Below are 23,869 nucleotides of genomic sequence, written 5' to 3'. Positions count from 1 at the left end.
TAAAACCAGAGAAGGTACATGACATATGTTGCTCATTTCCAACTCTTCAACACTGGGGTAGAGTCATACCGCCCATGAGCCAAACCCGGCCAGCCACCTGTTTTTGTAGATCAAGTCTTACTGGGCTACAGCCACGCTCATAGTTTACATGTCACAAGAGCGGAGCTGAGTACAACTGAGACGACTATATGGCCTGCAGAGCCAAAAAATATTTACTATCTAACCCTTTACAGAAAAAGTTTGTCAACCTCTATGATTAGATTATCAATGAAGCAAAAATATTAATTGAATCACGTTGTAAATCACACCCATCACTTTCACTTGTTACTCCAGTGTTCAGTGTACTGAGAAGAGCTCTGGTTTTCACATTGTGTTACCTTTGTAGCTTCTTGGTTCTGTCTGTCCAATTCCTCTAACTCAGCTACAAGTATTTCCTTCTCAGTGAGACTCTGATTAAGTTCCTGCTCCTTTGCCTCCAAAGTCAGTCTTAAGTCATGTAATGTTGACTTTAAATCCATCTCTCTCGCAGCTGTACTTTTAATTACTTCATACTCACTGTTCAATTTTAAAAGTGATAGCTGAAGCTCTTCCTTAAATAATAAAAAGGGGGAAAAACAACATATACTGTCAACTGGAAGAAGACACTAAAAGATTAAAAAAAAATACACACACACACACACACACACACACACACACACACACACACACACAACTTGGGAATCTATTCTCAGATGCCTGTGTCGGAAACATTACTGAATAAGACTTCCGTAACAATACATAACATTCAACAAATCGGGGCGCCTGGGTGGCTTAGTTGTTAAGCGTCTGCCTTCGGCTCGGGTCGTGATCCCAGAGTCCTGGGATCGAGCTCCATGTTGGGCTCCCTGCTCGGCGGGAAGCCTGCTTCTCCCTCTCCCACTCCCCCTGCTCGTGTTCCCTCTCTCGCTGTCTCTCTCTCTGTCAAATAAATAAATAAAATCATTAAACTAAATAATAAATAAAAATTCAACAAATTACAGCCTTCACTCATGTGCAATTTTATGTGTAGCTTCAAGAAAAACATTTCTGTAACACCAAGACAAGATGGAATGACTGTTCAAGTTCATCCAGCTGCAGCTTCTTTATACAAAAACTTTCCCATTTGGGAGCCTTCCTGATCCCACTTCCACAGCTGCTTCCCTTCTGTCTGCTGCTTCTCTTGCCCCACACACACTCTTCAAAATCTTCCGATTCTCCTGGCTCTCTGCACTTCCGTTCCCTAATGTCCAGTCACCAACAACCATAAACTAAATAAACATCTATAAAAATCAACATTCATTCGCTCTCTAATTAGAAAACAAAAGGCTTCTTTTCCCTCATTAAAGGAATTTCCCTTATTACTGGCTCCTGTCAGCACATGAAACTTTTCTTTGACCCAAGAAAGCAGACTCCTTCCTTCCTTTGCCAACCAACCTGAGCAGAGACTAGGTTCCCCTCTCAACTCTTAACAGTCTTAAAGATCTATCTAACTATATATGATTTTTAAACTATATTTTATGTTCTGTTCTACTGGTATTTAATGCTTTTACTCCAAACTCCAGAAGTGGGACAGTTCTCTACGCTCCGACACTGTTGCAACCTCTGATTGTGATGTTTGTGATACAAGAGTTTAAAGCCTTCCTTCACCGACAGAGAAATATCAAACTTCTATGGAATCTACTTTAAAGCAAATAAGAATCTTAAATTTCTACAAATAAAGAGACTATACATACCTTACAAACAGACCAGTGAAAACTAGAACATCTGCCTCACGATTCTCATTTTAATTCCAATTGAAAAGTTTATTCTGAACTACAGTTGATGAAAACAGCATTCTCTTATGCCTTTCTAAAGTTATTATATGTGCTGGGCGCCTGGGTGGCTCAGTCGTTAAGTGTCTGCCTTCGGCTCAGGTCATGATCCCAGGGTCCTAGGATCGAGTCCCACATCGGGCTCCCTGCTCAGCGGGAAGCCTGCTTCTCCCTCTCCCACTCCCCCTGCTTGTATTCCTGCTCTCGCTGTCTCTCTGTCAAATAAATAAATAAAATCTTTAAAAATAAATAAATAAATAAAGTTATATGTGCGAGGGGACATGGGTGGGGGGATGGGGTAACTGGGTGATGGGCATTAAGGAGGGCATGTGATGTGACAGGCACTGGGTGTTATATGCAACTGATAAATTACTGAACTTTACATCTGAAACTAATGACGTACTATGTTGGCTAATTGAATTTAACTTAAAAAAATAGTTATATGTTCAATCAGGAGAATCACAAGTTTCTTCTCAGGTAGATGTTAAGAACATGCACGGCCTTGCAGGTACATTTGGCATTCTTAAGCAGTGAGCAGACCCGTAACAGAGAAAATTAAAGGACAAGTTATGAAGGATTACTTAACATCAAAGAAAGGAGCAACAGCTATCAGGCCTGGCTACAGAATCCAAAAATATCATGGCAAAGTTACAGATCTATCAGATATGCGCAGAGATCTGCAAACTACGAAGTACACCTAGGAGAGTTAGGGAAAGGAGCAGAATGCAAAGGGAGCAGAAAAGAGCAGAGAAAATATAGGTAATATAAGAATTAAAAAAAGAGTAGGAGACACTGGCTTTTAGTAGATAGAAAGGGTGGGGGCAAGGATCCCACAATGCATACAACAGTACATAAAACTAAGAAATTTCCATGCTGATAACATCCCTTTGAGAAACACTGCGTATATGCTAATGTGGAAGGATACTGAAAATATGTTAAGGTATATATGAATAGTATGTATAGTATGCTAACAGTTGTATTTTTTTAAAGTTATTTATATAGGGCGCCTGGGTGGCTCAGTTGGTTGAGCGACTGCCTTCGGCTCGGGTCATGATCCTGGAGTCCCAGGATCGAGTCCCACATCGGGCTCCCTGCTCAGCAGGAAGTCTGCTTCTCCCTCTGACCCTCTTCCCTCTCGTGCTCTCTGTCTCTCATTCTCTCTCTCTCAAATAAATAAATAAATAAAATATTAAAAAAAAAAATAAAGTTATTTATATAATCATACATACATAAGTGTAGTCTGGAAGGATGGACATACAAGAAACTGGTAACTGCCTTTAGGGGCGCCTGGGTGGCTCAGTCGGTTAAGCGTCTGCCTTCAGCTCAGGTCATGACTGGGATCGAGCCCTGCATCAGGCTCCCTGCTCAGCAGGGAGTCTGCTTGTCCCTCTCCCTCTACCCTTCCCACTGCTTGTGTGTCTCGCTCACTCTTGCTCTCTCTCCTCTTTCAAAGAAGTAAATAAAATCTTTAAAAAAAAAAAAAAAGACTGTCTTTGGAAAAGAGGCCAATCAAAAGAGGTGCAAAGGATACTCCATTTGTACCATCTAAAGGTTTTCCATATGAATTACTGAATTTGTACATCAGTGAATATTATTTTTTATAAATTAATTTTTTCAATTGAGTTAAGACACTGGCATATAACTTAATAATACCAGCTTAGAACTATCCTGCATTTAAGCACCTGTCTTAGCCAGGGAATTATCCCCGAGTACTATAAACATAAAAAATACCTCTCCCCATCCCCAACACTGCATTACAGAATCTTATTCCAACCCTGCTACCAATACACACAAAGACTCTATCTCTACCACTGAGAACGTATCCCTCTTCAGCCCTCACCACTAAGAAATTCCACCACACTAGAAGGTTCCAGAACATACGAGCAGTTGATAGATTCTGTAGGACGCCACTACAGCCACTCCAGACTCTAGAACCACCTGTGTATGTTGCTGCTGTCAGGACTTCATCGGAAACCAAAACAGAGTCTTTACCTATCTTTTTTGCTCCTATCTGTATGCTTACTGGCTGCCTTATCTATAAATGTGAACTCTGGTCAGCCTCTCATACTCTGAACTTTGCCCAAATACCTCATCCTGGTCTGACAAGCATCAATGACACCAGTTTTATCCTCAGGACTCTCAAGACCTAAACATTCCATTTTGATATAAACTGGCCCTTGGCTGTGACCTGTAATACACACATTTTAATTCTGCCCCCATTTTTACTGTACCTACCTTTTCTTGACTCAATAAGGACTTCTGTTTTTCTAAAGTTTCAACATGCATTTTAAGTTTCAAATTGTCTTCAGTGAGACTGTTGTCCTACAAAATGTTAAAACAGTGTGTTTTCAGATAAATTTCAAGTTTACAAAAAAGTAGGCAAGCTGTACTATCGTGCATTTTTACTCAGCCTTTCTCTAGTGACACATAAACATTATAGGCATGCAACCCTGGACCATCTAAAGCCAGTCACTCGTTTTATAAATATTCTTAGAATTTTATTATATTTCAAAAAATATATAAATACATTTACAAAATAGCCTGTAATCATTAGTAACAGAAGCAACGCTGAATTCCTTAAGGGAAATCAAAACGCATTCCTCACTGTGGTGGAAAATCTGCTTCCACTGTCCATAAACATAATGTCTGTCAAATTAATCTTGAAAGTGATATACTTGCATTTTTTAATTATGTAACTTTTAAAATTATGTCAATTTATGATTCAAAAAGTTTGTTATTAATCAGCAAACATAAAATTACTAAGATGCAAGTTCCTAGGATAAGTTCATGTGAATTTGTAAAAAACACAAAACAAGCAATTACAATAATCAAAATATTTTTTCTTGATAAATCAAAGCCAAAAGCTTTTTCTCTTTAAAATTAGTTTACCTGGGCGCCTGAGTGGCTCAGTTGGTTAAGCGACTGCCTTCGGCTCAGGTCATGATCCTGGAGTCCTGGGATCGAGTCCCACACTGGACTCCGAGCAGGGAGTCTGCTTCTCCCTCGGACCCTCCCCCTTCTCATGCTCTCTATCTCATTCTCTCCCTCAAATAAATAAATAAAATCTTAAAAAAATAAAAAAATAAAAAAATAAAATGTTTACCTGGTTTAAATTACTCAGTCTCAAAATTTCATTTTCAGCATCTGTAAAAACAACAATGAATCTGACATTAAAATTCTTCAACTTAATAATTACCTCCTACATTAAACTCAGGAATAAAACTCAATTAAAACTTGACTGTATCAAAGAAATCAAAATATAAATAAATGCCAGTAGACGCTCCATTAAAATGCAGTCCTATGGAACCACAGAAAAAACAATTATAATTGTATTCTGGATGAGTTATAAGTTATTGCCTTGATAAAAACATTAATAACAATGTTTCAAAATGAGCTGATTAGTTTGTGTAGCAGGAAACAGTAAAGGGACTGAGACTGGGGAGAAATGGTTAAAAACAAAAATGTACATTTATACCACAATGATACAATAATCTCTCAATTCTCTAAAGTGACTTAGACATGACGACAGATAAAAAGACCATTCAAGCTGGTATTACAGATAGACCCACATACAGAAGCCGTTCTAGGAGAACACAAAGACAGAATACCATTAGTTCAGCTAAAGTAATTCATTCAACTTTCATTCAGATAATAGTAGGCATTTTCTATGAGATCAGTTAGTTGCTGGACAACAAGATGAAAACATTTAGTCCCTGCTTGCTCTCAGGGAGCTTTCAATTCAGAGGGAAAGGAAGCACACGACTCCAGTACTGTGTGATACAGGGAGCACGAGGTGCTACTAGAGCAAAAAGGGCAAACACCTACTCCAGACTGCGGGATGGGGGCTAAGGAGGGCCCGGAAAGCAGTAGCATAGGTACCTCCCAGCAGATACAATACCTGCAATGAATCATAATATACTTAAGAGTCAGCAGAGAGAAACAGACACACTCCACACAAATAGCAGCAAATGCAAAGACGAGAGAGCTAACAGACAAAGTCACTGGCTTAAGGAGCTATATACGAAGTTCAGTATGGCTAATGCTTAGCATGTTAGGAGAATGGGAAGAGGTGAAACTGAAGAGGGACACAGGCACCGGATCGTGAAAGACATCAGATGTCCAACAGGAAGTTCAGGCTTTATCCTGCAGTTCACAGGGAGCCACAAAGTACTACCATCAGGGGAATTAAACCTGTTTTGTGTTTCTGAAAAACCTTTCTGGCTACAGAGAGAAAAAAGAAATTGACTGAAGGAATCATGGAGACCAGAGAATACTAACAGCTAACGCTTTTATAATGCTTACTGTAGGATAGCCCCTGTTCTAAAGAGAACTCTGCAGCTAGTAACTCTCAGAATCCCCATTACTACTACTATAACTATTTAGAAGATAGGAGTATTATCCTAACCAGAGGGATGGAAAAACCAAAGCATAGAGATGTTACTTAACTTGCCCAAGGTCAGCTAGTTAGTGATGATATTCTTAACCACTCCACTATTTTGATCCAGTAAGAAACGGCTATAGTCGGGACACCTGAGTGGCCCTGTGGGTTAACTATCTGCCTTCGGCTCAGGTCATGATCCCAGGGTCCTGGGATCGAGCCCCGCATCGGGCTCCCTGCTCAGCGGGAAGCCTGCTTCTCCCTCTCCCACTCCCCCTGCTTGTGTTCCCTTTCTCGCTGTATCTCTCTGTGTCAAATAAATAAAACCTTAAAAAAATAATAATAATAAATGAAAATAAAGCAAATAAACCCATATGAGTCATCCAATATGCTAAATAAATGGAAAAATGTATTTTGAAAGGAGCAGAGCTACTTGGAAGTCAAATGAATTCTAGAACCCTAGTGAATGGCCTTCTCTTTGCCTTCACGGCAGCTCCCAGGACTGAGGCCCTTCTAAGAAACCCTAGAGCTCCTCTGGGATACAATCCTGAAATATTACTGAACCAGAGAAGCTAAGGAAACAGAACTTACAGGACATGCTGGGTGATGACTTCAAACTTTCTGGTGAGTCACCGAGGTAAGGAGAGGAAGAGGAGGAGGAGGACATGGTGACTTTGAACCTAACTCTAACTGGAGTTTATAGAGTTGGCCATCCAGGTCAGGAGCCCACGAGAAACAACTAGCCAAGGGGTGTGGGGAGCACAGCACACAAGGGCTAGAAACCCCCAGAGCAGCAACGAAACAGTTCATAAGGTGAGAGTTTATACTGTGAGAAGACAAGAGTGCAAAATAAAATCCATCTTCACAGCTAAGAGCTCCCATTATGTGCTCCCGGCATGAATGAACACCGGTGTTTGGCCTATCTCATTAAATAACTTACTTTTTCTAACACAGAACACAGGTAACTAAATATCATCTTGGGCATGGAAAATGGTAAAGGGCCTATGGCTCTTATCACTCTCATGTCTGCTTCGATACAGGACATCATTTCAAAAGGAAATACAGAATTTTGAAAAAGGCAGGCTGCGTTCCCTCATCGGAGGGTCTGGAACCTAGAGTTTCGGAAAGTATCTGGTTCCATGCAGACTAACAGAAATAGGCCCATACCGCCTCCCAATAAACAGCTATATATACATTTCTCAGAAAGCTACATGGCCTCCTACATCAATGATTCCATGTAACTACTTAAAGGATGAGAAAGGGAGGCTGAGAGACATCCAGCCAACAATGAAGACTTTTTAGAAAATTCCTATTTGTGAGCCATTAATTATGGCACCGAATCCAAAACCAAACAATTCTATTCCACTTCTACAGTCAATTACAGGAATACTCCACTTCCATAAAGTACTGTCTGTCTCTAAAAACTAGTACGTAATACAACACCAGTCACAGGTGAGTTCCAAACCTTTTACACCAGACAGTGCTCGCTGCAGTTTGAGTACTCCCTCTCCCACTGATGTACTCTGTGGAAGGATTCGTTCTTTTTCTATCACAGTATCACTTTGCTTCACAGCTTCGGGCTGCAATTTCCTACATTCCAGTTTCCAGCTTTCACATTCTTCTGTTATTTGTCTGTTTTCAACATTTAGGCGTTCTTGTTCCTTCCTCAAAATCTCCCTGTCATTTTCTGTAGAAGATAATTTTTTATTTATGTCTTTTATTTTATCCTCAAGTTCTTCAATTCTTTTTATAGATGCTACTTTTTCATTTTGTAGATCCTGTATAGTTTTCTGCATATCATGGACTTTTGAGTGATGAGTTATTACAATCCCTGAGCCGCCTAGAACATAAACAGAAAATCAAGGACAGCCAATGTCAACTACCGAGAGATAAGTAGCTTGCTATATACTACCGAGAGATTTAACAGACTTGAGAACTTGGAAAATCTTAAAAAGTTAAGACAACAATGAGATATCATTACACTCCAATTAAAATGGCCAAAATTCAGAACACTCACAACACCAAATGCTGGTGAGCATGTGGAGCAATAAGAACTCTCATTCATTGCTGGCAAAATGCAAAATAGTAAAGCCACTTTTGGAAGACAGTTCAGCAGTCTCTAACAAAACACACCCTTAACATATGATCAGCAATTGCACTCCCCAGTATTTACTCAAAGGAACTGAAAACTCTTTTCCACATGAAAACCTGAACAATGATATTTATAGCAACTTCATTCATAACTGCCAAAACTTGGAAGCAAAGATGTCCTTCAGTAGGTGAATGGATAAACTGTGGTACATCCAGGCAATGGAATACTATTCAGCATTAAAAAGAACTGAGGTATCAAGCCATGAAAAAACATGGAGGAAACTCAAATGCACATTACTAGGTGAAAGAAATCAATCTGAAAAGGCTACATACTGTATGATTCCAACTATGTGATGTTCTGGAAAGGGCAAAACAATAGAAACAGTAGAAAGATTGTGGGGGAGGGTGGGTGGGAGGTGAGCAGGCAGAGCATAAAGGATTTTTAGAACACTGAAACTACTCTGTGTATTATAATGATGAATATATATCATATGTCTGTCCAACCTAGAGAATGTACAACACCAAGAGTGAACCCTAAGGTAAACTATACACTTTGAGGGATCATGATCTGTCAATATAGGTTAAAAAATATACCATTCTGATGAGTAATGGTGATAGTGGGGGTGGCTATGCATGTGTCAGGGCAGGGGTATATGGGAAATCTCTGTACTTCCTTCTCAATTTTGTTATGAAAAGAAAGTCTTTTAAAAAGTTAAGTTACCAAAATAAAGCATTCTTATTTTAGATTTTTTTTAAGTAATCTCTAGCCTCAATGTGGGGCTCAAACTCATAACCCCAAGATTAAGAGTTACACACTCCACTGACTAAGCCAACCAGGCACCGCCATAATAAAGCATTTTTAAATAAATAGTTGAGGAAAAATATTATTTGAATCAACTACTAAAACACTTATGTATATGAGTTTGAAAGAAAGTGAAAATATTTCTAATCATTTATTACCAAAGTATCATCACCAAACAATGCAAAAAAAATCTATATATTGTAACTATTTGTCACAAAGACAAAAGGACCTTACCATTTCTGCATAATCTTACAACAGTGATGCCATTGCAAATTTCAGGCAAATGAACAGAACTACTCATTCACTCATTCTTTAGAATGTAGTCCAAGTTTACATCAGTGTGTTGGTCTTACAGTACTAGGCTTGTCATTTAATTCTGTCATCTAATCCATTAAGTTAATAAAACGAACAACCTTGGGGCGCCTGGGGGGGCTCAGTGGGTTAAGCAGCTGCCTTCGGCTCAGGTCATGATCTCGGGGTCCTGGGATCGAGCCCCGAGTTGGAATCTCTGCTCAGCGGGGAGCCTGCTTCTCCCTCTGCCCTTGCCCCCCTTGTGTTCTTTCGTTCTCTCAAATAAATAAAATCTTAAAAAAAAAACAAAAACTAACAACCTTGTTGTAACAAGTTTTCCAGTTCTTCAATTTGTTCTTCATAGTCACTTAATTCTTCTCGATGACGACGACTTATTTCTGTCAATTTCTGTTGGTATGCATTTTGTAAAACTGACATTTCATGTTGATGGTCATCGATTTCCTGACTTCGAGTCTGTTTGAGTTCCTTAAAAAATAAAAACAAGGTTAACTACATTTATAATCAATGACATACCTAAGCCATTTCATTGCTGTGCAAAAGTCTGTATTAAAAATAATTCTCTGAACATGCTAAGGCTATAAAGAATTTAAACACAGGCCCCAAATCTGGACAAATCTGAAAAATTCTACTCTTTCCTTTCTTGGGTCTTAAGAACAGTTTTTCTACTTTAATGAGAGAATACCAGCAAGAAAAAAAATGAAACAAAAGATGAATAAAAATATCTTGGCTACCCAAGTTAAGACCACCAGTCTCTCTCCTAAGGAATCTGGATCTTGAGCTTAGTCCTTCAAAAAAGGAAATTGTTAGGACCACAAGCACTGTGATAGCTGCACCCGGAAAAGTCTGTCCACTGTGTCCCACTATCTAGATTCCTGATCCTATTCCCATTCCTGTTCTGCCCAAGACCAGAATGCTCAATTCTTCTTTTAATCCTGGGGACAGACTACCCTGGGTCCTTCCTGTAAATCTTCTTTTGCTTTACTTAGCCAGAGATGGTTTTTGTTGCTTATAACCAAGAATCCTAATCAATAAATTAACTTCTATTTCCCGAGAAGACAAGTTACTCTTTAATCCTGTGCACTTACTTATGTGCCAGCAGTTGGCAAGCAGCTTCACATTTAAACCTTAAAATGATCCTACAAGGAAGGTATGATGAAATCTACTATACTGATGATAAAACGGAAGCTTGGAAAGATTAAGTAACTTGCTCAAAGTACAACAGCTGGTAAATAGGAGAGTCAGGATTCATACACAAGTCTGACTTGGGACCCCACCCACGTTAGTATTGTAATAAAAATAAAACCAAAGACGAAAAATTCTACACCTGACGATAATTTTTTTTTTTTTAATTTTAAAGAGTTTATCTGAGAGAGAGAGAGGGAGAGAGAGCATGCGCCTGTGTGCAAGAGAGGACAAGCAGGGTGGGTCGGGGGGGGGGGAGCAGAGAGAGTGGCAGAAGCTGACTCTCCACTGAGCACAGAGCCCAACATGGGGCTCAATCTGGGACCCTGGGATCATGACCTGAGCTGAAGGCAGACACTTAACCAACTGAGCCACCCAGGTGCCCCATATGCCTGACAATAATTTATACACTAAAAACAATTCATTGCCATATGATACAATTATGTAACTAAGACTTTTCTTGAAATAACTGACAAAAAGTAGCAAAATTCCACCAAAATTAAGGGAAAATAATTATTTACAATGAACAGTATTAACATTTTATTTTGTCAATATCCTTTAACCCTAAACCCTGAAACTTTAACAACCTCGGAAATGTTTTAACAAAGACCATTTTGGTGAGCCTCAGTGGTTAATCGTCCGACTCTTGATTTCAGCTCAGGTCATGACCTCAGGATCATGGGATTCAAGCCACACATTGGGCTCTGGGCTCAGTGCAGAGTCTGCTTTAGATTCTCTCTCCCTCTCCCTCCCACTCACTCTCTAATAAACAAAACCCTTAAAAAAAAAAAAGACAATTTTACAAGACGCAAATCAAGTAGAAACTAATGAAATATAAACTACTTAAAAAAACAAATGTTCAAAACCAAGTGATTTTGGAAAGAGACATTTTTATATACCTTGCTGTCGTAAAGGATGAAAATACAAAATGGTAAAAAGAAACAATCATAATCTATATAGTTTTATAACTGAGCCTTCTATTAGACTTATACTTTTTTTTTTAAAGATTTTTATTCATTTATTAGAGAGAGAGAGACAGAGAGAGCACACAAGCGGAGGAAGAAGCAGACTCTCTGAGCCCCATGCAGGGCTGGATCCCAGGACCGGGATCATGACCCGAGCAGAAGGCAGACGCTTAACTGAAGGAGCCACCCAGGCGCCCCAGACTTGTACTTTTACTTTTAATAAGCAAATTTTAGGTGTATAATGCCATTGTTCCAGGGCGCCTGGGCGGCTCAGTCAGTTAGGTGTCTGCCTTCGGCTCAGGTCATGATCCCAGGGTCCTGGGATCGAGCCCCACGTTGGTCTCCCTGCTCAATGGGGTGTCTGCTTCTCCCTCTCCCTGCTCCTTCTCTCTCTTGCTCTCTCTCAAATAAACAATAAAATCTTAAGAAAAAATAGTCATGGGGCGCCTGGGTGGCTCAGTCGTTAAGCATCTGCCCTTGGCTCAGGTCATGATCCCAGGGTCCTGGGATCGAGCCCCGCATTGGGCTCCCTGCTCCGTGGGAAGCCTGCTTCCCCCTCTCCCACTCCCCCTGCTTGTGTTCCCTCTCTCGCTGTGTCTCTCTGTCAGATAAATATTAAAATCTTAAAAAAAAAAAAAGAAAGAAAGAAAAAATAGTCATTGTTCCAACAACCTCCTTACCTTAATGATACTTTGAAGTTTGCAGATTTCGCTTTGATCAGAGTTATTTGATCCTTGTGCTTTAGAGGTCTAGATCAGAAAAACAGATTTAGAAAATAATTGTGTTGGCTTTTTGTAAAAGAGAAAGTCACAAACTAATTTTATTAAAAAGTATTTTTCAGGGGCACTTAGTTGGCTCAGTCGGTTGAGCATCTGCCTTTAGGTCAGGTCATGATCCTGGGGTCCTGGGATTGAGCCCTGCATCAGGTTCCCTGCTCAGCGGGGAGTCTGCTTCTCCCTCTCCCTCCCCCTGCTCATTCTCTCTCTCTCTCTCAAATAAATAAAATCTTTTAAATATATATATATATATATATATATTTTTTTTTTAAGGGGCATTTCCCAGACAAATTCTGATTAAAGAATGCCAAGCACCTTTTAAAGAACTAAGTCCAATTGTGAGTAATACACAATAAAAGATAATTTTCAAAGGACATCCAGGCTGTCAGTTAAGCATCCGACTCTTGACTTCAGCTCATCCTAGGCAGTGTTTCCTAAAATGTGTATCAGAATCACCTGAGGAATTTACTTGTTTGAATGCAATTTCCAAGGCTCTAAAATAGGCTATGAAATCCTAATTTCTAATGGTAGGACAGAGAATCTACGATTTTATAGTACTTTAAGAACTACTACATTTTTAGAGATAAGATGGACAAACTCATCGTTCTAAGATTTATTTTGGATATTGGGAATGTCTAGCAACTTGGGAAGCAAAAAGGTAATTTTAATTGGTAGGGTTTCTCCTTTATATAACTAGATCGCACTCACAAAAAAAAAAATAATTTCTTTACTTATATACTTGTTCTCCACACTGATGAAATGAAATCCAAATGTACAATGTTCCAGTTTCCTTTGGGTCTCATGTTGACTGACATCAATAGTATACAGAATCTGATATATACGGTGAAAAGTGTCCCTTGAAGGAAAGTTTATGCCCCAAATAGCAAAGATTTAATTTCTAATGTACAAAAAACAACACAAAAGTTTAACGTATTTTATACCAATGATCAGATTTTCATTTTACACATAACTGGTAAGAGGAACCTCAGAGAACATCTATGCAAGTAGTTTCAAATCTGGGGTCTTGGAGCCATGGAGTTGCCATCAAAGAAGCCTCAGGGACTCCAGAGGAATAGATGCTAGTTCAACCACAGCAACTCCATTTTTATCTCTTTTAAGTCCTGGACTTGTAACTTTTTATTTTAACACATGGTTCTGTTGCTCTCAATATATATATATATTTTTTAAGATTTTATTTCTTTATTTGGCAGAGAAAGAGTATAAGCAGGGGGAGTGACAGGCAGAGGGAGAGGAAGAAGCAGACTCCCCGCTGAGCAAGGAGCCCAATGCAGGACTCGATCCCAGGACCCTGGGATCGTGACTTGAGCCACCCAGGCTCGCCAGCTCTCAGTTTTTTTGAAAATTTCTTCCAAATATTTTATAGAGGAGAAAACGGAGGCTAAGAAAGAAAAATGACCTGACCAAAATCACTCAGAAAAATCACTGGCAGAATTAGAACACAGGTTTTCAAATTCCTAGTCCAGGGTTCTTTCTGATACCAAAAGTTCTACATAGAGAACCACTATTTTTCCTCACTAATAGTTTTCAAAGACTCATGATAATTTTACCTACCTGAGCAATATGCCTCCAATGACCAACTTCAGATTCAAGTCTTGCAACTTCATTTGACAACCTGTTTATTTCTTGTTGTGACGAAATTATGTCACCAAAGTCCATGTCATCGTCGTGGAAAGCTGAAGCAGGGTGACTGACCCGACAGCCGAAGGAAGAGGAAGCAGGGGCTGCTGGTACGCCACCAGCTCCTGAATGTGTGGACTGAGCAGCTGACTGCAGCTTCAGCAGCTGATCCTGCAGTGCGATCTGTCTTGCTTTAAGATGGCTGATTTCTACCTACACATTTATAATCTGTATTTTAGAGAAGGTACTTTAAAATAACCATACCGATGTCTTTATAGACTCATAATGTTAAAAGTTATAATAATTTGTTTAAGATTATCCAATGATGGTAACTCTTTCAGCTGAATCCAAGTCTTCTATAACAACCCAACCAGTACATTTTTATTTAAAAACCAAACATGACTACCAGTTAAAGCAGAGACAATGTTTCAAATAGTACAAAGATCAGAATATCTCACTCATATGTCAACTAGAACAACGAAATTCTCAGTTAAATATGGGCTTAACTATCTTCATTTGTATTTTGTCTTATCCAAGGGTTCTATTTGTATTATCAGAGCATAAGTGATGGGAATCACTTTCCAAGGGTTCTATTTGTATTATCAGAGCATAAGTGATGGGAAAATGAAAGCTGCAGTAGTCTGTGTGTTAGAAAGTTTCTTTGGAGCATCTGTTGGAATAGTCTTATGTTACTGATTATGGCGGAATTTAGGCTTAAAGTGCACCAGAATCAGGAGTAACTTTGTACTGGTCTGTACAATAGCTGGAAGAATGCTTTATTAATCCATTCTTAGGTAACAGTGAGCCTGTGGTTATTATTAGCCCTTGAGTCTTAGAAAGAAATCATATAATGAGAGAGGCCTTGGCTTTAGCCTTGGAAAAAGGAGCCAGTGAAAATTTGACTTTACTCAGGGAAAGAATAGTATAAAAATTCTGAGACCCTTAGTGGAGTTTTGACTAAGGGCTGGCAATACTAACTCACTGTCCAAAAGAAATTACGAACATATGGACTTACCACAATGCCATATCCATTCTCAGTGAGAGATTACTCAAAATATAAAAGTGAGTAAGCTAGGTAGAATTGAGATAAACTTTCTGTAAAATACCTACCCCAAAAGACATGCTGCCACAATGGAGACTATGATACTGGGAATTAGCCGACCAGTAACAATATTTCTACACATGTAAAGCCAAGCAATTAGACAAACAAAAACCAAACACAATTATGTCAAGTGTCATAACAAACAGGTTTCTCGTACCAAACCTCTTCTCTAAAAAAAAAAAAATTTGAGAGACAGCACACATTTCATTCATTTGCCCATAACTGACATGAGTTAAATTGCATCTCTGAGGAATATGAACATCATAATGAGGGCAGAAAACAGCAGAACTTAAGTATATTCATATATTATCTTTCATTCTAGTACAAAATACTGAAACCCAAAATTATTTTCAAGTGTAGCTTTAATACAAAGAAAGTTCTCATTATAAAACTAGTATTTATATCAAATTATCACGTTAAAAAATGCGAGCTAATAACAAAGAGGCATTTCTAAACTAAAATGCTTAATTTGCCCTCTAATATCAACAGTTAAGTAGAAAATAAAATGCCAGATTTTCCACAGCAGTGTTTTCAATTAGGACGTAAGCATGAGAATCACCTATGGAGTTTCCGAAAAATACCAATACCAGGGCCCCTTCCCAGTACACCAAAATCAGAATCTCCTGGAGGACACAAATGTGTGTATTTTTTTAAAGTATCATGGATGATTCAGCTGTAAATCCCTGGGTGGGAACTACTGCACTACTGTAATATTTGTAAGTCAGTGCTGATCAAAGTGGTCTATGGACTGAAGGTATAAATGTTTACTACCAGTGGGCTTTTACCTTTAACTTGAACTTGTAATTTTCTTTTCTTATATTCATTTTATTTTTGTAGTAATTTATTTTTATTGTATTTTATGAAATCAATTCCCAACAGATTGGAAATTTAAGCTCTAGCTTTATATTTATCTTTAATGTGGCTTGCTTTTATTTTTCATCTTAGTATGTTACTGAAAGAACTAAAAATCAATGCATGTAAATTTCAAAAACTCATATATGGGGATGCCTGGGTGGCTCAGTCGGTTGAGCATCCAACTCCTGGTTTCGGTTCAGGTCACGATTTCAGGGTCGTGAGTTCAAGCATGGTGTGAAGCTCCATGCTCAGGGCGGAGTCTGCTTGAGATTCTGTCTCTTCCTCTCCGACTACCCTTCCCTCCCCCACTCTCACACATGCCCTCTCTCTCTAAAATAAATAAATCTTTACACTTCATCTTAGCCAAAATGCCAAGAAGTGATAAAAATAAATAAATCTTTTAAACAAACAAAAAAAACCCAACTCATATATGAATTTATGGTAGAAATGAATATTTAATCAACAAACTAAAGAAAACCCAAATGATCTGGATAATAAAACAAGAAATAGCTCAATTCCTAGGAGTATTTACTGAATTCCATTTATGTACTACACACTGAAGATAATTTAACAAAAAAATGAAACATGGAAACATAGTCTATATTTTAAAGATTCATTATAGTGCTGTTTAAATTACATAATATCTACTACCAGCACTGCAAAGAAAAGATAAGCCAATTCCAAAATAAACATTTCTAACAAACTGAAGGGAAAAAATATTTATAGAACAACGTAAGTCAACTTAATATACTTAATATTCTGTTTTTCCATGGAAAGTCAAATAAATGCCAATTCAATATATATGAACACTGGTAGTCAAAATCATTTTTAAAAACAAAATGTCATTAGCAATGATCACACTGAGTCACAATTTTAAGTAAATAGAGGAAATATTAGGTGTCATAAAATCAGAAATTATAAGCAACAGATGCCTGAAGATACTTTTATTTTAAGAGTTTTCCTCTTTTGGAAGTAGGAAGTAAAGGTTAGCTTATAAAATATAAATTTAACAGAAAAGCTTAGAGTTCTTGTTACAACAGCAGTATCAAACTGAGTTGGGAATTACTAACTTCATCACCCTTTCAGTATTTTTATGGATCTGTATATAGCTTGATTTATAACTCTTAAAAACCTTCCTAAAAACATTACTAGGAAATAAATATGAAGTAACTGTAATAACTTTTACCTCCTTCTGTTGTAGTTGATTCCGATAACTTGTAGATTGCTGCTTTATTTGAAGCTCTGACGCTTCATGCTTCTCTTCTAAATCAGTACAAAGTTTTTTGAGTCTCTCATTCTAGAAACAAAGAAAAAAAGTATTTTCAACAAAAAGACTAAAAGTAAAATATGTAAGTTATCTGCATGGCATCATGAAAAACAGATCACTTTATCCAGAAAAAGATATAAAATACAGAAGTTCTCAGACAGAATTGGCCTTTGAAATATAGTTTTAATTAAAGCTACAACAGCGGGGTGCCTGGGTGACTCAGTCGTTAAGCGTCTGCCTTCGGCTCAGGTCATGATCCCGGGGTCCTGGGATGGAGCCCCGCATCGGGCTCCCTGTTCCATGGGAAATCTGCTTCTCCCTCTGCCACCCTCCTGCTTGTGTTCCCTCTCTCGCTGTCTCTCTCTCTGTCAAATAAATAAATAAAAATCTTTAAAAAAAATAAAAATAAAAATAAAAAATTAAAGCTACAAGAGCAATAAGCATGTTTATAGATTATGCAAAATTTTGAAACAAAGTAAAAAAAAAAAGTATATCTTGTTCAGTTTGATTTTCTGCTAAAAAAAGGCCAATGATCAATGTTTCCCCCATCTCTGCATATCCAGGGTCTAGCATATAATGGGCAGTATATGTCTGGTTAATGAATAAACTAGATTACACATTTCAACTTGTGTTTTCTTCCCAAACATAACTTTTTAAACGCAATCTTTTTAAAAAAGACTTCTTGCTGAAGTACACGTAGGAGGCCAAAGCTTCATATTATCTATCATGCCTTCCACACTACCTATGTGCCAGGCTCCTGAGGCACCTCTGAAAAATCCAATTTGAAAACCATACTAAAGATCAGTTCAAAAACTAGTTAGAAGTACACAAAATATTCTAATTCAATGAATCTAGATATCATAGTCTTTTGTTCTAAGATTTTGGAAAATACGTTTAAAAAAACTACTTAAAATTTTGGGACACCTGGTGGCTCAGTCAGTTAATTGTCCAACGTGGTTTCAGTTCAGGTCATGATCTCATGGGTCATGGGATCAAGCCCTGTGTTGGGTTCCCTGCTCAGCGGGGATTCTGCTTGAAAGATTCTCTCCCTCTGCCCCTCCCCCCACTCATGCCAGTACGCACGCGCGCTCAAATAAATAAATCTTTAAAAAATTTACTTAAATTCTATGTACTCAAATATTAAATTACCTTAACCTATTATCATTCCTTGAGTTTCAATGAACAAGGACATTATGGAGCAACATAAATGGGCACTAAAGCTTTTTGAAAAGAATTTACAAATTATCACAGATAACTTAGTAAGAACTTAGTAAGAACTAAGAATTCCACTAATTTATCTACAAACACAATTTAACAATGAAAACTGAGAGAAAGGTGACAGATGTGGTGGGAAAAAAAGTTCCTGCTAGAAGGTAAAGACTTTTTCACTTTGAGAATATCACCCGTTTTCTTAGAGTCTAGGAATTTCTTACATCAACAGATGTGAAAGTTATGATTCAGGGAGATTATATAAATACATAGAGAAAAATCAAAGGAATAAACATAAACCCTAGTTTGGGAGTCTGCCTCCAGAAATCTAATACAGATTTTGGTTATGTTGAAGAAATAGAAATAAGACACAGGCCCACGCAACTAATTATCTTCTATTCTTCTGGTGGCTTCTGCATGACTTTCTGTGAGCTTTTAACATGAAAAACACCAAACATAACTGAAGCAACACGATATAGTGAAGTCAAAACCCAGTCATAAAAGCCCACTCTAGGCTTTTTCAGATAAAAATAACTAAGGCTATTTGTTGAACTCTGGTTAATAACTAGAACTTGAAAACTTCCAATTTGGCCAATATCTAATTGCTTGTCTGCCCTCACCTCCCTAGCCATGTGAAGAGTAACAGTTAACAAAGTACATGAAGGGCAGATTCTCTTCACGTGGCTGATCTATGACATTACTTGTGAGTGGCTGTATTTTCTATTATATGGAATATAGAACTAGGAGGGCTTGTCTGATGTGAAAGGAAAACGAATAAACACACATAAAGAACAGAGGAGTAAAAATGAGAGAGAAATCCCTGGTGTTCTGAAGTTTTGCTTGCATCCCCTTTCTAAAACCTGGTTATGATTTCTGCTCATGAAATCCATGAGATTCTCATATCCTTATATTATTCCATCATGCTCAACCCCTGTTATACCATCAAGGTCTACTGGTGGTAGACTTTACTTTTTGAGTTTCTTTTTTGAGCAGTCCTAACTATCTGTAAGGACAGATACTTAAGACTTTTATTCTTTCTTAGACGTCTTCTAACAAAGAAAAATTACTTATTTTTTAAATAAAATAAAACTCAGAGCGCCTGGCTGGCTCAGTTGGTGGAGTGTGCAACTTGATCTTGAGGTTGTGGGTTTGAGCCCCACATTGGGAGCAGAGATTACTTCAAAATAAAATCTTCAAAATAAATAAATAAATAATACAATAAAATAAAATAAAACTCATTCTATCTTGCAATTACCATAAAGGGTCATTGAGCCCTTTATAAATCTAAGAATATTCACGAGGTTATAATGACCTTGTTTTTCTGTCTTTGAAACATTTTGATATTTTATCATCCTAAAAATTATTTTATCATTATTCACCCATTATTCTCAAGTAGGTTTAAAAAAAGTCTTATATAATAAGAAAACAGAAGCCTGACAGAATCACTCAGAATGACGCAATAGTGAAATAACCAGTTTTCTGACTGCAGTGCACAAAGCACTGTACCACCTTTTAAAAAGGAAAAAGCTAGAGACACCCACCTAAGTAGCGTCCTTTTGGTTTTATTGTTTTTTGCTTTCAGGGAACACAAGAAAATTCAGAACTTTTGTTTCCATAAAGAAAAGAAAACCGACAGAAGAAAACATTTCATAGTTATTAAGACAACTTAGAAGACAAATGTGAAGAGACAGAAAAGAGCAACCAGAGTCTGATGGTTGTGGTGAGCAGGCTGCAGAGGCAAAAATCCCAGCCAAGTCTGGAAGTAAAAATACCCTAGAGGAATCTTCTCAAACTCCAAAATTAATGAGTGAACAATATATTTCTAAGAACAAAAAAGAAATGTGGTGTTCTCATCAAGTTAGTCATTCAACAGGAAAAGATTTTACCTCACAGTATTTTGTGACAAGGCCCTGAGCCATCCCACTTTGCTAAATGGCTTTGTGACGGTATTCTTTTACTATATATGATACTTGAACACCAACATTTACTTGATATAGTTCAAACGTGGACAAATGCTGTAGGCAGGTGTGTATACAAAGGTGACTGGGAAGAAAAAGATGACATAAAGTGAAAAAAATTCAGTGGACTGATCATTCCAACTGGTATTTATATATCTAATTGGTATTTGTAAATCTGATATTTATAAATTGGCTTTGTAATTATGGAGCAAAGATGACAGTCATCATCTTTTCAACAAAATCATAAGCCATCAAAGTTTTCAAAAATACTGGTTTTAGTGACATGAGAAAAACCAAAGTCATGATCAGCTGAAACCTATTATAGATGTAACTGAAATTTGGAATCAGTATTTACAAAATAACATGCATTTCAGTTCATGCATAAGAGTTAAAAAGCAGTTAACTGCAAAGAACACTATTTTGAGTATATATGTTTTCAAAACCAGAAATATATGGAATAAAAATATAGACTTGCCATAAATAAGCCCTTTTTTTTAAGATTTTTTATTTATTTTTTTTTGAGAGAGAGAATGAGAGAGGACAAGAACGGGGTGAGGAGAAGAGGGAGAAGCAGACTCCCCACTGATCAGGAAGCCCGATCTGGGGCTCAATCCCGGGACTCCAGGATCATGACCTGAGCCAAAGGCAGCTATTCAACTGAATGAGCCACCCTGGCGCCCCGCCATAAGTAAGTTCTTATTAAAATTTCTAATAAAGTTTTTCACTATCATTTTACTCCTACTTCTGTAAATTACTTACAAAATGATTTAATATAAAAAAAATTGGGGGCGCCTGGGTGGCTCAGTCGTTAAGCGTCTCCTTCGGCTCAGGTCATGATCCCAGGGTCCTGGGATCAAGCCCCGCATTGGGCTCCCTGCTCTGCGGGAAGCCTGCTTCTCTCTCTCCCACTCCCCCTGCCTGTGTTCCCTCTCTCACTGTGTCTCTCTCTGTCAAATAAATAAAATCTTAAGAAAAAAAAAATTTAAGAGTTCACTGGACCCAGACGGTAAATGTGATGAGACTTTTTCTTGGCATAGAGGGTTAAATTGAAGAAACCTAACTAACTCAGTCAGCTTCAAATATTAATGTCTGTAAGCAAATCTAATTTCCTCCGGAAAACACAATGCCCTCTGTCTATACTAAAACTTTCTATTTAGGGCTGCCTGGGTGGCTCAGTTGGTTAAGCATCCAACTCTTGGTTTTGGCTCAGGTCATGATCTCAGGGTTGAGGGAACGAGCCCCACAGCTTGGAGCCTGTTTGAGATTCTCTCTCCCTCTCCCTCTGCCCCTCCTCCACTCACGCTCTTTCTTTCTCTAAAATAAATAAAATCTAAAGACTTTCTAAATAGAATTTTATATTTTTTAGTTTCCTGATGGCTTTAATCATAGCTTCACCTTATTCCCTTATTGCATAGTCATATATGGGGTGAGGGTATGAAGTGTTTTTGTGCTGACACACAGCAAGAATCAGTCACCTTAGAAAACAAAGCCCTTGGATAATCCAACAGTCTCTTTTCTTCTAGCATGTGAGTAGCTCAAGCTACTGTGAATAAGCATCAAATGAGGAAGGTGGCTTTCATTTGGGGATGCATTATATCAAAAATATTTCTAAACACTAGAATCATGCTTGCACTAACCCCCCATGAGAGATTTGAAGTGAGATCAACAGGGGGACAGAAGAGTTCTCTCTCCCCTCTCAAGCTCAATAGAGAGCAGACATTCACTAAGCAGGTTCACCCTATTTATTTTTTCCCCCAAATGGACACTGGCGAATTTACTAAATTAATGCCACTACACACATCTCTGCCATTTAATTTTTCTGGATGGGCCTGTACTAATTAATGAGTGCCTTCTCAAGGATTTCTTAGGGATTAAAGGAAAAATTTTCTCTCTCAGCCGTACAAAGAAGTATTAAGTTCATCTGTCACCGAGGCATCTACTTATTAGGTAATTATACCTAACGCCTCAAGTGTCACCAAACTGCCATCTAGAATTGAGACAGAATACCATGACAATCCCTCTTGAGAGGTCCCTCTACATCCACCTTAGTAATCTGGGCCAGAGTTCAATAATGCTTGTCAGTAAATATTTTCTGGTATTTTAAATTCAATTTTCTCTGTTGATGGGCTCAGCAAAGAGGAAAACATGCTTACCACAGTCCCCTAAAAATATATTTTAATGAAATATCAAGTGTTCCCTCATTGTTCTTATCCATAGGCTAAACAGTTGAGTGTCATTAGTACTTTACAGTAGATCCCATTTTAAATCATTTCATTTTCTTTACAGCTTTCCTTTGAGCCTTTCCCAAGTTTTCCTCATCCCCATTAAGTACAATGTCCAGAGGTAGTCACCACGAGGCACTAACAACCGGGAAATAAATGGTAAAATTAGTTATACCTATACTCTTTACTTCTTTGTGTACAAATACCACTTTTTTTCATGTTAGCAGATTAAAAAGGTCTAGACTAAATAGAATTGCATTCTTCATATTATACTTCAATAAATGTACTACTGCAATTGAGCACACTGTCAGAACACAGTAATTCCTTGATAAATTGTTGCCACCAGTATTTCTACACTAGGCATTTTCCGACTTCCAGCATGTAAAAGATGATGGGAATGTTAAACAGCAAAGTGGAATAACATGTAAATATATTCTTCATCTAAAAGATGATGATAACACTGAAAAAGAACTGGGATAAAGGGGAAGAGATAAAACTGGCAAGCACTGCAGTAAAAAGAGAGAACTGAAAAACAGTGTAAGTTACTGTCATGCCTTCAAAAAAGAAAAAAAATCTTAAGTTCAATAATAGTCTTTAATTTTCCTTACCTCTGATCTTAAGACTGTATGAATGGCTTCAATTTCCTTTCTTCTAGAATTAGGTAATTCTGCTATGAAAGAAACAGCATATACTGAATGTATGATCAACACCATGTAAATAAACAGGCATTTTAAAGTACATATATTTCACTGAGCTTTCAACAGAATGGTATGCTGATCTGAGAATAAACTCAGAAGACATATACCACTTGATTTTTATCACAATTTCCTATTGCCACATATGTGCTTTATCATCACGTAAGTCATTCTTTTTGCCTATCTTTTGTACCTAGGTAGGACATCTACATTTCCCCCTTGGAAGTGTTCATTAAAATTTTATTATGGAAAATTGAGTTTTACAAATTAAATCTCTCTCTGTGGGCTTAGTTTCATTTTAGATGAAACTTACACAACTGGGGTTTAGGCCTTACTTCTAACTTCTGCTCCCAATCTATCAAATAATAATGACTCCTAAATAAAGGATAAAAATGCACTAAAAAAAACACTTACGTCAAGTAACATGGGCATTATTTAAAATGGGAATGAGCTCAGTCTGCTCTTATACATTTTCATTTAAAAAGAGAGTCAGAGGGCGCCTGGGTGGCTCAGTTGGGTAAGCAACTGCCTTCAGCTCAGGTCAGGATCCTGGAGTCCCAGGATCGAGTCCCGCATCGGGCTCCCTGC

General features: G+C 37.8%; 1 protein-coding gene across 6 annotated transcripts in view; it reads right to left on the bottom strand.

Annotated features, from left to right (window-relative positions):
* The window catches only part of TRIP11 (thyroid hormone receptor interactor 11), a 64,725-nt gene that overhangs the window by 36,094 nt on the left and 4,762 nt on the right, over nucleotides 1–23,869 (bottom strand). For 4 of the 6 annotated variants that reach the window (XR_003515601.1, XR_003515603.1, XR_003515604.1 and 1 more), the window contains exons 2-10: nucleotides 23,195–23,256; nucleotides 17,117–17,227; nucleotides 13,908–14,186; nucleotides 12,240–12,308; nucleotides 9,712–9,877; nucleotides 7,673–8,047; nucleotides 4,933–4,973; nucleotides 4,065–4,151; nucleotides 378–590 (exon numbers count right to left, since the gene is read on the bottom strand). Coding sequence is in view for 3 of the 6 variants with exons in the window: in XM_027569318.2 (XP_027425119.1) it covers nucleotides 378–590; nucleotides 4,065–4,151; nucleotides 4,933–4,973; nucleotides 7,673–8,047; nucleotides 9,712–9,877; nucleotides 12,240–12,308; nucleotides 13,908–14,186; nucleotides 17,117–17,227; nucleotides 23,195–23,256 (1,403 nt within the window). In the remaining 3 variants the exon portion in view is untranslated. The remainder of the gene's footprint in view (nucleotides 1–377; nucleotides 591–4,064; nucleotides 4,152–4,932; nucleotides 4,974–7,672; nucleotides 8,048–9,711; nucleotides 9,878–12,239; nucleotides 12,309–13,907; nucleotides 14,187–17,116; nucleotides 17,228–23,194; nucleotides 23,257–23,869) is intronic. The other 2 variants (XM_027569319.1, XM_027569320.2) reach the window with 2 other exon arrangements.

This window comes from Zalophus californianus, chromosome 6 (genome assembly GCF_009762305.2).
Source record: "Zalophus californianus isolate mZalCal1 chromosome 6, mZalCal1.pri.v2, whole genome shotgun sequence".
Lineage (NCBI taxonomy): Eukaryota > Metazoa > Chordata > Mammalia > Carnivora > Otariidae > Zalophus > Zalophus californianus.
The sequence above is the reverse complement of the archived record's forward strand: the minus strand, read 5'-3'. Positions and strand labels throughout refer to the sequence as shown.